Source organism: Colius striatus, chromosome 4 (genome assembly GCF_028858725.1).
Source record: "Colius striatus isolate bColStr4 chromosome 4, bColStr4.1.hap1, whole genome shotgun sequence".
Lineage (NCBI taxonomy): Eukaryota > Metazoa > Chordata > Aves > Coliiformes > Coliidae > Colius > Colius striatus.
In genome coordinates this window covers 45,261,057-45,274,333 of record NC_084762.1, presented here as the reverse complement: position 1 = coordinate 45,274,333, position 13,277 = coordinate 45,261,057, and the positions used below count along the sequence as shown (strand labels likewise).

The window sequence follows — 13,277 nt, the reverse complement described above, 5'->3', positions numbered from 1 at the left end:
AATACCTTAGAGCACATCTGTACACATAGAAGCGTAACGGCCACGTTTGCCTCTGCACAACGGCCACAGAAATACCTGTCAAATGTGATGGTTATCACACGCTTGGGCGTTCTAAGTGCATCAACTGAATTCATACAGTAAAAATTAAGATCTGGTAACAGCTTACAAGCATTACTTTCTGATAAAGAAAAAAAAACCCAAACCAGTGGATACTACTTCTCAAAGAGTAGTACAGTTTTCATCACCTTTATGACTAGTCTCACACATTTGCTAAATCCTGACATAACACAGTAAATGGCATTCCACAATTTTGAGGGCTTTTCCACAGAGAAAGTACCCTCCTCACTTAGCATTTTTAAGAACACAGACTGTTTGGGCTTGGATTTTAATGCATCCTGATTGCCCTACTACCTCCTGTCAGACACTCTGTGGTAACTCAGGTAAGCCTCTTGGGATTCAGTATAGCAGTTGAAGTTTTCCAGTGGGGGTTATAAACATAAATATGTTCCTTATTCTACCTATACTTGGCTGAACTCAGCAAACACTCATCTCTCCTGTGTAACTGCTAACTACTCACAAGTCTAGCACCAACACAGCAAGGGGAACCAACCATTGCCTGTACCATAAATAGTTACTGGCATATATAAGCAAAAATCGACCATAAACATTTTGTTTATTTTCAGCTGAAAGAAGCTCTGCTGCCAACATAGTCCGATTTACAGAGTAATCTGGCCATATGAATTTAAGAGCCACAGAGCTCTCTCTGACCTACATTGCCAGGATGTGGAAAGAATAAATAAATCACACAGAAACACTAGCACAGAAAGATGCTCTTGAGGCTGGAGAGGCAGCACAATGATCAAGCTTTTAGATTTGAGATACCTTAAGACAGTATTACACCATCAATACTGAGGTTGTCAAGAAAAGTAATGTAGCCTGTTACAAAGCTACATCCAAGCTTAACCTACTTCAGATCAAAACCATTTCTGCCAGACCAAGATAAACCATGAGAGACAGACCTTGCTGCCTATCAAAGCTCTGTTTTGCAAGCAGGTATTTCCTCAGTACCCAGTCCCATCTCTGATATTTTATTCACTGTTCCAACAGACAGGGATAAGAAGACATCAAAGCAACCCAGTGGATGCTCCATGGAGCTCAGATGAAAAGAAAAAAATATCACCCATACTAGGTGTCACGATTTTATATGACAGGTAGTATTTTTAAGGGATGATAATAAAGCAAATATCTACTTGCTTTGGGTTTAGAAACAGCAACATGGTGACAGGACCTATAAAACGGAAGCATCTAGCAATTCAGACAGCTCAGCTGGGAGCTGGAGCAGGTAACAGGCACTTGACTAACATGGAAACAGGACAAGAAACATGATAAAATGCAGGAAGGATTGGCAGAAGTGTGACTGGGCAGTGACATGAAGATCAGTTTCTGTGGGAGGATGGGCACAGGGGAGATGGGGGAATAGACACATTGACCAAAAATAGCAGTAGGCTTTAAAATCTGTGCATTCATTTGAGGAAAGGAAAATAATAAGCAAAGCCCTTCATCAACTGTTTGTGATTTGTATTCCAGTAGTGCTTAAAAATATGTGTGAAATTGGGATGCTGGCTGTACCAGGCACCTCTGTAAGCAGCGGGCTCTTCTGGGGTGGGGACTGCTCCAGGTGATGAGCCTGGAGAAGACAAACGTGGAGGGACTGACACAGCCTCACCCCGGTGAGGCCACCAAGCAAGGACATTGGCAAGAACAGAGTAACTGGAGCCAACAGACCTCATCTGTGGGTAAAAGATCAGCCCTTTCAGGGCTCTTGCAAACAGATTAACCAGCAAAGAGCCTTGCAATACCTGACTTTGAGTGTGCATGACCAGAACACTTTTTAAAACTTCACCAGATGAAGAACAAGCTCCTGTTGCCTGGCTTGTGTCCAGCTGGTGGAGGTAACATTTCACTAGGAAGTTTTCAGCTAGTCATTTATTCCCTAGAAGACACAGTTTCAGGGCAGCTGAAACTATCTGACAATATAGGTTGACCCTTTCAATAGTTTTTAGCATTATGAAAATGGCTGGTGTCTGCAAAGCACAAAAAAGAAAATTTTTGTCTGCAAAATCAATCATTTTACTGCCCAAATAATTTTCATAAACCATTAACAAAAATAAAGATTTAGGAGAACTAGACAAAGAAACTGGGAGAGGACATGTACACTGTTGGGTTTGGAGGTTTTTTTTTTTTGTCACTTTAGACTTTTTTCACTTATTTTGATGGTGACCACATCCTCTGCTGTGAGAAAAGGTGGAATTTTGAAGCCCAACCCACTATTTACACCGTACAATGTCTGAAGGACTGACTTGGTTTTAATTTTTGGTTCTCCTTCAGTCAGTAAAATACTTGCATATTAACTGGAGAAAACAAGAGACCTCATCTGTCTAATTGTTTGTTTTCCTACCAAGGTTATAAGAGAACTTCTCCCTAAATAGCAGGCAGCTCAGCTGTTCCCAGCTGCGAGAAGCTGCAGGGAAGCTGAGCTTCTCCCATCGAGGACAAAATGCTCCAGCCCTACAAGTGTCACACACACCAACATCCTCCCTTCTTATTGCAGCATTTCCAAAAGGTTTGGCTCCACCTGAAGATTTCTTTAGCTTCAGTGAATTAATAATATTAATTTTTGGCATCATCACTGATACCATCACTAAAAAGGAGCCCAAACATTCTTAGTTTTGTTTCAGTTACCAACCTGAAGCAAAACATCTTTTTCTGCCCAGCCTCACAGTTGATTATTAAGAGCTGGCCAATATCAGTATTGATTTCCAGGCCGTTATGCTTCATGAAGCAACATGTATTTTAAGTCATATAAAGGTGCCTATACTATTTGGAAAAAGCAAGCCAGAAGAGTCGCCTATCAACTCAATTCATCTGGAACACATTCAGGAAATATTCACACTCCTGCTGACATGTGTCAAGTAACATAGATCTTAACTGAATCCCTTGGCTGATCTAAGTCCGTCCTAATTAGCAGGTCAGGGGACAGAAGGCACACTGTGCAACAACAATGATGCATCTCAACCTAGCCACGTTTACTGAAACATGTCCTAGAGAGGAACACAAATCTAAACCAAAGTTTTTACTATTAAATTTATGAAAATGCAAGCAACAAGTAGGTCAAAAGGAAAAGACTTATTAAAAAAAAAAAATCCCTCTTGCATTCAGTAATCAGTTTCATGTGTAAAGCCATTTGTAAAAGACTGTGTGGAATTCATCGAACAATTAAAACGTGCAGGGGGCAACTGAAACTGTATCCTTCAGAATACAGAGTGAATCTTATTACAGCAGTTTCTTTCCTGACCTTAAAGCCTACCTTAAAATGGATGAGAAATTCAATGTTATTAAGCTCCCTGTGAAAAAGTGTCACATAGATTCAGGCTGAGATGGCTCCTGGGGAACAGTTTGCTTGGATACTGTGCAGGGAGGGGGACAATGGGGCCATGCACTCCCCATCACTATGCAGAAACACTGAAGGGTGAAAAGGAACCTCCTAAGGTTCAATAAGGGAAACTTCAGACTCCTACACCTCAGGAGGAACAACTCCATGCACCAGTACAGGCTGGGGATTGGCTGGAGAGCAGCTCTGCAGAGAGAGACCTGGGAGTCCTGGTTGATAATAAACTGAACATAAGCCAGTAATGTGCCCTCGTGGCCAAGAAGGTCAACGGCATCCTGGGATGCATCAAGAAAAGTGTAGCCAGGAGAACAAGGGAGGTTCTGCTTCCCCTCTACTCTGTCCTGGTGAGGCCTCATCTGGAGTTCTGTGTCCAGTTCTGGGTTCTCCAGCTCAAGAGGGACAGGGAATTTCTAGAGATAGTCCAGCATAGGGCTATCAAGATGATCAGGGGAATGGAACGTCTTTCTTACAAGGGAACGCTACGAGAACCAGGGCTGTTTATCCTGGAGAAAACAAGATTGAGAGGGGATCTTATCAATACTTATAAACACCTAAAGGGTGGGTATCAAGAGGATGGGGCCAGTCTTTTTTCTGTAGTGCCCAGTGATATGACAAGGTGTAACAGACACAAGCTGTAACATATTGAGATCTACTTAAACATGAGGAAAAACTTCTTTCCTGTGAGGATGAGGGAGCACTGGAGTAGGCTGCCCAGAGAGGTTGTGGAGTCTTTTTCTCTGAAGGTTTCCAAACACACCTCGACACATTCCTGTCGAACCTTACTGAGACGAACTTACTTTAGCAGGGTTGTTGGACAAGATCATCTTTAGAGGTCCTTTCCAACATCTACCATTCTGTGATCTTGTTAAGATTTTTTTTCCTTGAGAGGTAGGTTTGGGAGCCAGGAAAAGAAACATATGCAGCAACAAAGTCAGCCACCACTCTCTTTCAATTCTGACAGTAGTAGCAAAACAGAAATAAGTCTTCCTCTCTATGCTTCAAAGCCTGTCCTATGACCATCTTTAATAACTTATTTTTTAAGGAAGCACCCATGTGCACTCACTTTTCTACAGGAAAAAGCAAAAATCACATGAAACACAACACAATGTGCCCATTTTGCCTTCAGAAAGGTTTCAGCCCATACTTGCTCAGGGCATAAGGAGACTTGTTCGCTCCAGTCTGTCCACATTATAAACCTTGCTTTCAAATGTACTTCTGGCACTTCGAGCGTACTATGCTGAAGTCACCTCAGGACACAGCAAAACCCACTGCTAAGAAAATGAGGTCTCCATTGAGGTGTTACTAGACACTTTGTCATCACAAAGGCATAGCAGACACTAGAGCATAGAATCACAGAATGGTAGGTGTTGCAAGGGAACTCTAGAGATCATCTAGTCCAATCCCTCTGCTCAAGCAGGTCCATCTCAATTGGGTCACACAGGAATGTGTCCAGAGAAGAAGACTCCACATTCTCCCTGGGCAGCCTGTGCCAGGGCTCCCTCACCCTCACAGTTAAAGTTTTTCCTTAAGTGGAACTTCTTGTGTTCCAGCTTTTGCCCATTACCCCAATGTCCTAACACTGGACACTACAGAAAAAAAGTGTCACCCCATTGTCTTGACATACACCTTTCAAATACTTGTAAGTATTAATGATGTCCTCTCTCAGTCTCTTCTTCTCCAGGCTGAAGAGTCACAGGTCCTGCAGCCCTTCCTGCAGCGCCAGTCCCCTGATCATCTTGGTGGCCCTTTATTGGACTGCCTCTAGAAATACTCTGTCTCTCTTGAGCTGGGGAGCCCAGAACTGGACACAGGCCTCCAGATGAGGCCTCACCAGAGCAGAGGAGAGGGGGAGTAGAACCTCACTTGACCTGCTGGCCACACTTGATGCATCCCAGGATGCCACTGGCCTTCTTGGCCACGAGGCACGTTGCTGGCTCATGATTAGTTTCTTATCAACCAGCACTCCCAGGTCTCTCTCTGCAGAGCTGCTGTCCAGTAGGTCAATCCCCAGCCTGTACTGGTGCATGAGGTTGTTCCTCTCCAGCAGCAGGACTCTGCACTTGTCCTTGTTGAATCTCATGAGGTTCCTCTCTGCTCAACTCTCAAGCCGGTCGAGATCCCACTGAATGTTAGTACAGCCTTCTGGGGAATTAACCAGTCCTCCCAGTTTGGTATCATCAGTCAACTTGCTGAGGGTACACTCTGTCCCCTCATCCAGGTCACTGATGAAGATGTTGAACAAGACTGGCCCCAGAACCCATTCCTGTGGAACTCCACTGGCCACAGGCCTCCAACTCGATTCTCGATTCATTGATCATCACCCTTTGGGCTCTGTCATTCAGCCAGTTCTTGATCCACCTCATCATCCATTCATCCAAGCCATACTGCCTGAGCTTTATAGCGAGGATGTAATGGGACACAGTATCAAACGTCTTGCTGAAATCAAGGTAGATGACTACCACAGCTCTCCTCTCATATAGCCAGCCAGTTAGACTCTCATAGAAGGCTGTCAGGTCAGTTCCCTTAATGAATCTGTGTTGAGTCCGCCTGATAACTATCTTTTCCTTCATGTGTTTTGAGATGGCATCCAGGATAAGTTGTTCCATTACCTTTCCATCGATGGAGGTGAGGCCGACCAGCCTGTAGTTTCCTGTGTCCTCCTTGCCTTTTTTGGAGTGACACTGGCCTTCCTGCAGGCCTCAGGCACCTCACTTGTACTCCATGACTGTTAAAAAATTATGGAGAGCAACTTGGCAATAACAGCAGCAGCTCCCTCAGCACTCACGAGTGCGTCTCATCTGGTCTCATATATTTATGGGTGTTAAGCATGCCTAATAGGTCTCTAACCAAATCCTCATCCACCAAGGGAAAGTCTTCCATTCCCAGCCTATTCTATTATCCTTCAGGGACTGGGCTTCCCCAAGGGCTGGCCTTGGTAGTGAAGACTCAGGCAAAGAAGGCATTCAGTAGTTCTGCCTTCTCTGCACCCTCTGTCACCAGACACCCTCCTTGTTCATCAGCAGGTTCACATTCCTTCTAATCTTCCTTTTGCCGTTGATGTATTTGAAAAAGCTCTTCTTGCTCTCCTTTACTTCCTTTGCCAGGTTTAATTCCAAAAGGGCTTTGGCCTTCCTGGTTTTGTTCCTGCATACTCTAGCAATGTTCCTATACTCTTCCCAAGCAATCAGGTCCTTTTTCCATCTTACATAGATTTCTTTCTCGATTAGTTCCAGCAGGTTTTTTTCCCTCCATGTAGGCTTCTTGCCTCCTTTTCTTGATTTTCTACCTGTGGGGACACACTGATCCTGGGCTTGGAGTAATTGGTGCTTGAACACTGACCAGCTTTCTTGGGCACTCCTATCATCTAGAATCCCATCCCATGAGATTCTTTTAAGCCTCTTGAAGAGGTTAAAGGCAGCTCACCTGAAGTCCAGGGTCACACAACCCAGCTTAGTTTCCTGCTTTTTCCACACAGATCTTGACCTTCATCTCATTGCCACTGCGTCGAGGTTGCCTCCACTCTTCACATCCTCAACCAGATCTTCTTTATTTGTTAGCATGGGACACCCAATTACTGCCCATGTCCCTGCAGCAGCTTGACTGAGAAAACTGGATGAATAAAACAACCACCACCAGTGTAATTTTTACCAGTTTCCTGCTACCTCAGAAAACTCCACATCCCATCAAGGCAAGCAGACACCAGTAATGCTTTCTGAGACATCAGCTTTCCACATGTCCTGCAGTCTATCTGAATACTATGAAAACTCACTCTTGTTTGATGTAGGGCTGCAGAGACGCCACAGACGGGCTGCCATGGAAACATTTGTTTTCATTTACTTGTGTTCTGTATGATAAGAAAGTCTGAGTTGTAGAGGAATGAAGAAAATATAAATCACCAATGGGCTGAGACGGCTGAGTCTTTGAAAACAAAATCTAATTATTTTACCATTTCTTTAGACATATTATGTTACAGCTTCTTGATCTCACTCTGCGATTAGTAACATGTATTTGTTTAGAGCGAAATGATGAAGGCAAATTCCAACCCGTTCCAGGATGACACTTTAATGACAGCTGGCTCCATGTGTACCTTTTAATTAAAATGCAGTAGTCTAGATAACAGAAAATTGAGATGTGGCAGACAGAGGAGGGAAATAAATCCTAGAAATAGCACAGTGTACTACAGCATTTTAAAAACCCTACCTAAAGTGGGAAGAATACAGAAATAAGTTACTCTTACTTGTTTTCTTGTATCTTAGGAAAAAACTGAGCTACTGAATTCCCTTCACTCTTTTTTAAGGTTATCTGAATTCAACTTGTATTCTTGAATCTTGACTGATCTTCACTTCTTCAAACCAACAAATGCAAAATATAGGTCTAGCTTACTTGACCCTCTTTGCAGGGCCCCAGCTTTTGACAAACAGTATTTATGATCCTGATGCTGGCTGAGAGAATGTAATGAAGAGCACAAGGGGAACCACTTCCATCAGGAGTGGACATCACTGCTCAGCATCCCTTTGAGTGGACTGTGTTGACTCCTGTGACTGAGCACCCATCAGAAACCTCCAGTTTCTTCGTGACACGGGGAGAACCACATAGCTACCCTGAGGCTGTTTTTCTTTGGTATGAGTATAAGGGACACTGTTAGCATACAGCAAATACTTCTGCTCCCAAAGTTATTAGATGGCCCTCTCAATTTTAAAACAGCTCTGTTGAATAAGCCCACTGCCACCATCTGTAGGCTTCCAGATGAGAGTGGCAATGGGGGTACAGTCTCTGATGCTTCTGGTTTACAGCTTTGGAGAAGGATGGGTTACCTACTTAATTTGGCTTTCACTTGTAATATCTTACTGCATGAAAGACTTTCTGGGTCAGACAGATACAGCACACAAGCAGTAACAGGCCTCAGGAGAAAGCTTTTACCTGTCATTTGCTTAAGATCCTTTTACCAAATTCGTACCTCGTTAGATGAACCACTGTTAACCTCAGCTTTTAGGCTACCTCCACTACATTTTCCCCTTACATATACTTCATAAAATATTAAGAACTCCTGGTGTCACAAATGTAAATTACTGAAGTCTTAAAATACTGGACATAAGAGAGACTGAAAGACATAGCAGAAGGCAGTGAAGACTCTTAGTGTTACATATGGAATAAGAAAGAGAGGCTTCTGAAAGAAAGGATACTGAAGGGATAACGGATTAATGAAACCTGCCTCAGAAGCACCTCAATCTGTGACTATGTGCAATTTCAGCTGTCAGGTAATTAAAAGGATGAACACATAATTGATGTTGGTTGTGCTCTACTTGAGAGCAATAAGCTCCTTTAAATGGTATTAATATTTAACATATATAAAAGCATTTGTCATTTGCAAAACACTCAATGAAGTAACTGATGGATTCTGTAATGATTCCCAACTCCCAGGCTAGGGAATGCAACTCCAGACGGATAAATATCTGGCCTGCATGCAAACCAAGATTCACTGACAGAGCTATTATTCTAGATCAGAATTAGATTCCTAAATCTATGGTCTCTTTAGATCACATTGCTTTGTAGCCTTCAGTGGTAGAAGAATGACACAGAGCTGAAAGACAGGAGCTGACAATACAGGATGACATTTCTGACTCAGTGCGTCAATTGTCATGGCCCTACCCTGGGCCACCGTCCACACAGAAAGATGCAGTGAAGTGAGTTAAACACAAGGAACAGAAATACTAAATATTTGATTGCCATATGTTGTCTGTCTCTCTCCCCTGTCTTTTAAGGAATTAGTTTTGGGGAATTGGCTGAAATCAATAATTTGTTAGGTCTTCTTTTTTATACATAGGCATTTTTTTTGTCTCCCTAGTGTCAGGAGATGCAGAAAGTTCACCTGTAGGTGATCCTTAAAATATGACAGCATTTTTCTGAAATGTAACAGATTGTTTCTTACGCTGCAGTGCTGAGCCTCTGTGAAAACAGCCACTGAACTTTGTTACTATGCAAAATTAGTGTAGCAGAATTTCACCTTCAGTCCCCTACATTGTTTCCAGATATGTCTCCTGAGACAGCCATAGTCTCCCTGCCCTACCAACTCCCTTTGCAAATACATTTTCTTCCCTGCAAAAAAAACCACAGTGAAAGTTTCTCTTGGCTGGACACAACATCCTTTTGCTATAGCTGAACTTCATGTCCATGGAAAGTGGACTGTCCTGGGGAATCACCAAGTGCTCCTACAGACCGGAATGTGCTGTGCCAGAGAGGTACTTGCATTTGCATCAATATACCCAGTATGCTGACAATACATCCTAAGAAGGACGCAAAGTCTGGATCATTCATTTAAGGTACATTAATACATGTCTTGTTCCAGTTGCACTTGTTCCCTGAAATATTTGTGCCTTCTAAACTGCTTCCTGAAATATTTCTGCCACCTAATTAACTTCTCTTTTAATGTAGCCAATGGTCTGCTCATAATAATAGCTGTCATTTGAGAAGCTCTATTCTCATCAATATTACATTCTGCCTAGGAAGTCTAACGATCTTAGAAGCAGTGATTCCTGATGACAGTCGATACAACTTCAAAACAATTCAGCAGTGTTAAGTAGAAAAATGCATACAAAATTCATATTGGACAATATTCTAGAGCTAGTCAGAACTTGCAAAGCAGAGAAATCTGACAAGCAACAAAACATGATGGTTTCTATATGCTAGCAATTTGATACTTCAACTGCATCAGAGTATAAATTTATTAAAAAATGAAACTTCCTAGAAGAAAGGGGCGGGGGGTTGTTGCCTAACTGGAAGTCTAACAAAACAAATCTCCCCTTCTGCTTCATCTTATATTCTTATAAAGCTCAGTCTGCTAGACAAGATTTCCATAGAAATCCTGTTTTCTAAAATTTGCTCAACTGTAATCCAAAAAGTGACTCACATTTTATAACCAAGTGGTAAGAGTTGAAACAAGTTTGACTCTTTCCTTCAAAACCAGTATTAGTCATTCTTCCAGCTTAAATGGTTCACATGCTATTCTTGACAGACAGAACTGGGACTGCAGGTCAAGAAATGACAGTTTAATAGTCACAATATATGTGACCAGATAGCTATTGCTAGCCTGAAGGAAAGAACACAGAACTTGGCCAGTGAAACTAAAAGATACTCTAAGTTGCTGTAAGTGTAGCGAAATCACAGCTCCTGTGTTAGCATTGAAAAATTTGGCCCAAACTGTAAAGCTGTGGTTACATAAAAATCATACAGTTCTTCTTCACCTGCCACTCTCAAAGCTCTTTAAACATGAGCAGCTGGAGGATGCAAGGGCTGAGTGCAATCTCATTTTTAAGACATCAGGATATGGCTCCCAGTCAGATACTCCTTTCCTCCCCCTTCTCTCCTTTGTGTTCCTGCAGGTTCCCATTTCTAGTCTTTAGACTATCCTATCTCTACCTTTCTATTCTGCTGTCCTCCCCAGGCAGCTTTTCTTCTCTGCAACACCCTGTGGTTGCCTGAAGGAGCCCTCCAACACACGTCCTTCTCCTCCTAGCTGCTGCTTATGGTCTCCTGACCAAAAGCAGGCTCAGGACGTGCTAATCATGTCACCCTGGTGACATGGCTGGAAAGGCTGAATGGAGAAATAAGTCCACTCTGAGATGCTGAATTCACACATGCCCACTATGAGCTGCTGAATTTGCTCATGCTCTGCTTCTCCACAGCCTTCTTGGAGTTGAAGGCACAGACCCATTTCTAAGTGCAGCAAAGACCATCCATCCCAAAGTCCTTGCAGGAAAGGTAAGTTTCCTTAGAGAAAACCACCAGCAATTTCCTGCCAGTAATGGTCAGACATGGTTATGATTCACAGACACGGTGGAGAAGCACATCAAGCTCACCACTCTCACGCTTATTTGCTCCTGACATTTCCTCCTACCTCCCCTGGGTGCCTCTCATGCCCCAACTCATCTCAACATGGTCAGAATTATTGTTTGGACAGTGATTCAATGGGAGTCCCAACTCAGCAAAGTACCAAGGAAAAGAAAAGCCCTATGGGATCAAATCCTTCTGTTAACAGGCTTTGTTGCTCCTAATTAATTTTCTGCATTCTGTTGTGGCATATGCTGACATAAAATTAATTCAGAGTCTCTGTCTGTCCCAGAGACTGCTCATGATCCGTCACCCAGTTCAAATCTGTGCAATACCTTCAACTTCCAGAGAAAAAACATCAAGCATCTCTGCACTTGGCATTGGCAAAACACTAGGCCATTCATTCCTTTGCTTAAATTGGGGATCTAATTGAAACTGTTTTCCTCCAGACAGGATAAAAAAAAAAAAAAAAAGACAAAAAGCAATTCACCTCTACTTCACATGCATACTCTGATCCATCCAGGAGAGTCACTTTGCACTGCATATTTTTTGGCTTCTTGACAATTTTCAGAGGAGACTTGGAAAGCTTGCTAGATGATGATTTTTGAGAGAGCTTGTCGTCCTCTAGCTGCTGGTATTCCAGCTGTTTTGCACTCGCAGCTGCAAACTCCTGCTCTTTTTCTGTGGCCTATAAGGAGAAAGAAGGATACATTTCGAAGTGAGATATATCAATCACACCATGCAATACATGATGCACCCTGCACCCGGGCATCTATGCAAGTCTAGTGTTGGTCTTGTATGAAAAAGGTCCTGATGCAAAAGAGTCATCTTTATCTATTGAAAAGACTGCATGTATTGCACAATATTCCTCACAGGCTTCTCTCCTCGCTCCAAAAGATACCTATGGAAGAGTGGCATACATGAAAATACTTTAGGTGTCTTTTTTTTCCATAGGTACAAAATCCTTCTTGGACTTCTTTGATCAATTTGTTTGGTCTGTTGGAAGTGCTGAATAATTGGTAAACATTATGATGAAGAGATATTTCTACAGTTTGTTGATATTATTTATATGTTTTTTACTTCTTAAATCATACGATGCTTCACAGAATCTCAGAATCTTAAGGGTTGGAAGGGATCTCTAAAGATCACTTAGTCCAATCCCCCTCTCAGATCAGGATGACCTAGAGTAGTTGACACAGGAACTTGTCCAGGTGGGTTTTGAACGTCTCCAGAGGAGACTCACTACAACGCATCTGAGCAGCCTGTTCCAGTGCTCTGTCACCCTCACAGTGAGGAAGTTTTATCTTGCTTTTCTTTGGAACTTCTTATGTTTCGGTTTGTACCTGTTGCCTCTTGTCCATGGTCTCATACAGAATAGGAGAAGACCATCAGGTTTGCACTAATTTTGCTGTCAGTGAGAAAACAGTCCCCCGAATGAGGGTACGGATCCTCCTGTGACAGTGTGAATTCAGAGAGGGATGCTGATGTGCCTGGCAGAAAGATTCCCCAAGTATCTGAGCAAAGGGTTAAACAAACAGGATGGAAGTGAGCGGGCAAACAACTTTTATGTGCAGCTGTCTGGCTAATGGATGATAAGTACAGGATGAGAGGCTGAATTTTGCTCTTTGCAGATGCCTCATAAGTATCTCAAGCTGGTGAGAAGTAGGAGCTATCTGAATGACATACCACAGCGAAAAGGGGCACAAAGAAACAATCACGATTACTTTTGCTTGGGTTTATCTGAGGGTCAGACCATTTGAAAAGTTACCATGATGCAGCACAGCTCATGGTCCTCTCCATGGCACTAGATGAAAGCCAGATGAGCTCTACAGCATTTCATCCTTCCTAGCAACAGCACTGTGCTGCAGTCATTAACTTTCTCATCAGTTATGCTCCTGATAGTCTCCAAACAAAACCTCACCAAGAGCGCAGTGATACCTAAGGCTAAAGTTTAAATAAAATCAAGGTCACAACTTTCTGTTATCTCACTACAAGGAAA

General features: G+C 42.7%; 1 protein-coding gene across 2 annotated transcripts in view; it reads right to left on the bottom strand.

Annotated features, from left to right (window-relative positions):
- EPB41L3 (erythrocyte membrane protein band 4.1 like 3) overlaps nucleotides 1-13,277 on the bottom strand; it is a 99,254-nt gene that overhangs the window by 50,630 nt on the left and 35,347 nt on the right. For both annotated transcript variants that reach the window (XM_061996103.1, XM_061996104.1), the window contains exon 3: nucleotides 11,769-11,966. In XM_061996103.1, coding sequence (XP_061852087.1) covers nucleotides 11,769-11,966 — 198 coding nt within the window. The remainder of the gene's footprint in view (nucleotides 1-11,768; nucleotides 11,967-13,277) is intronic.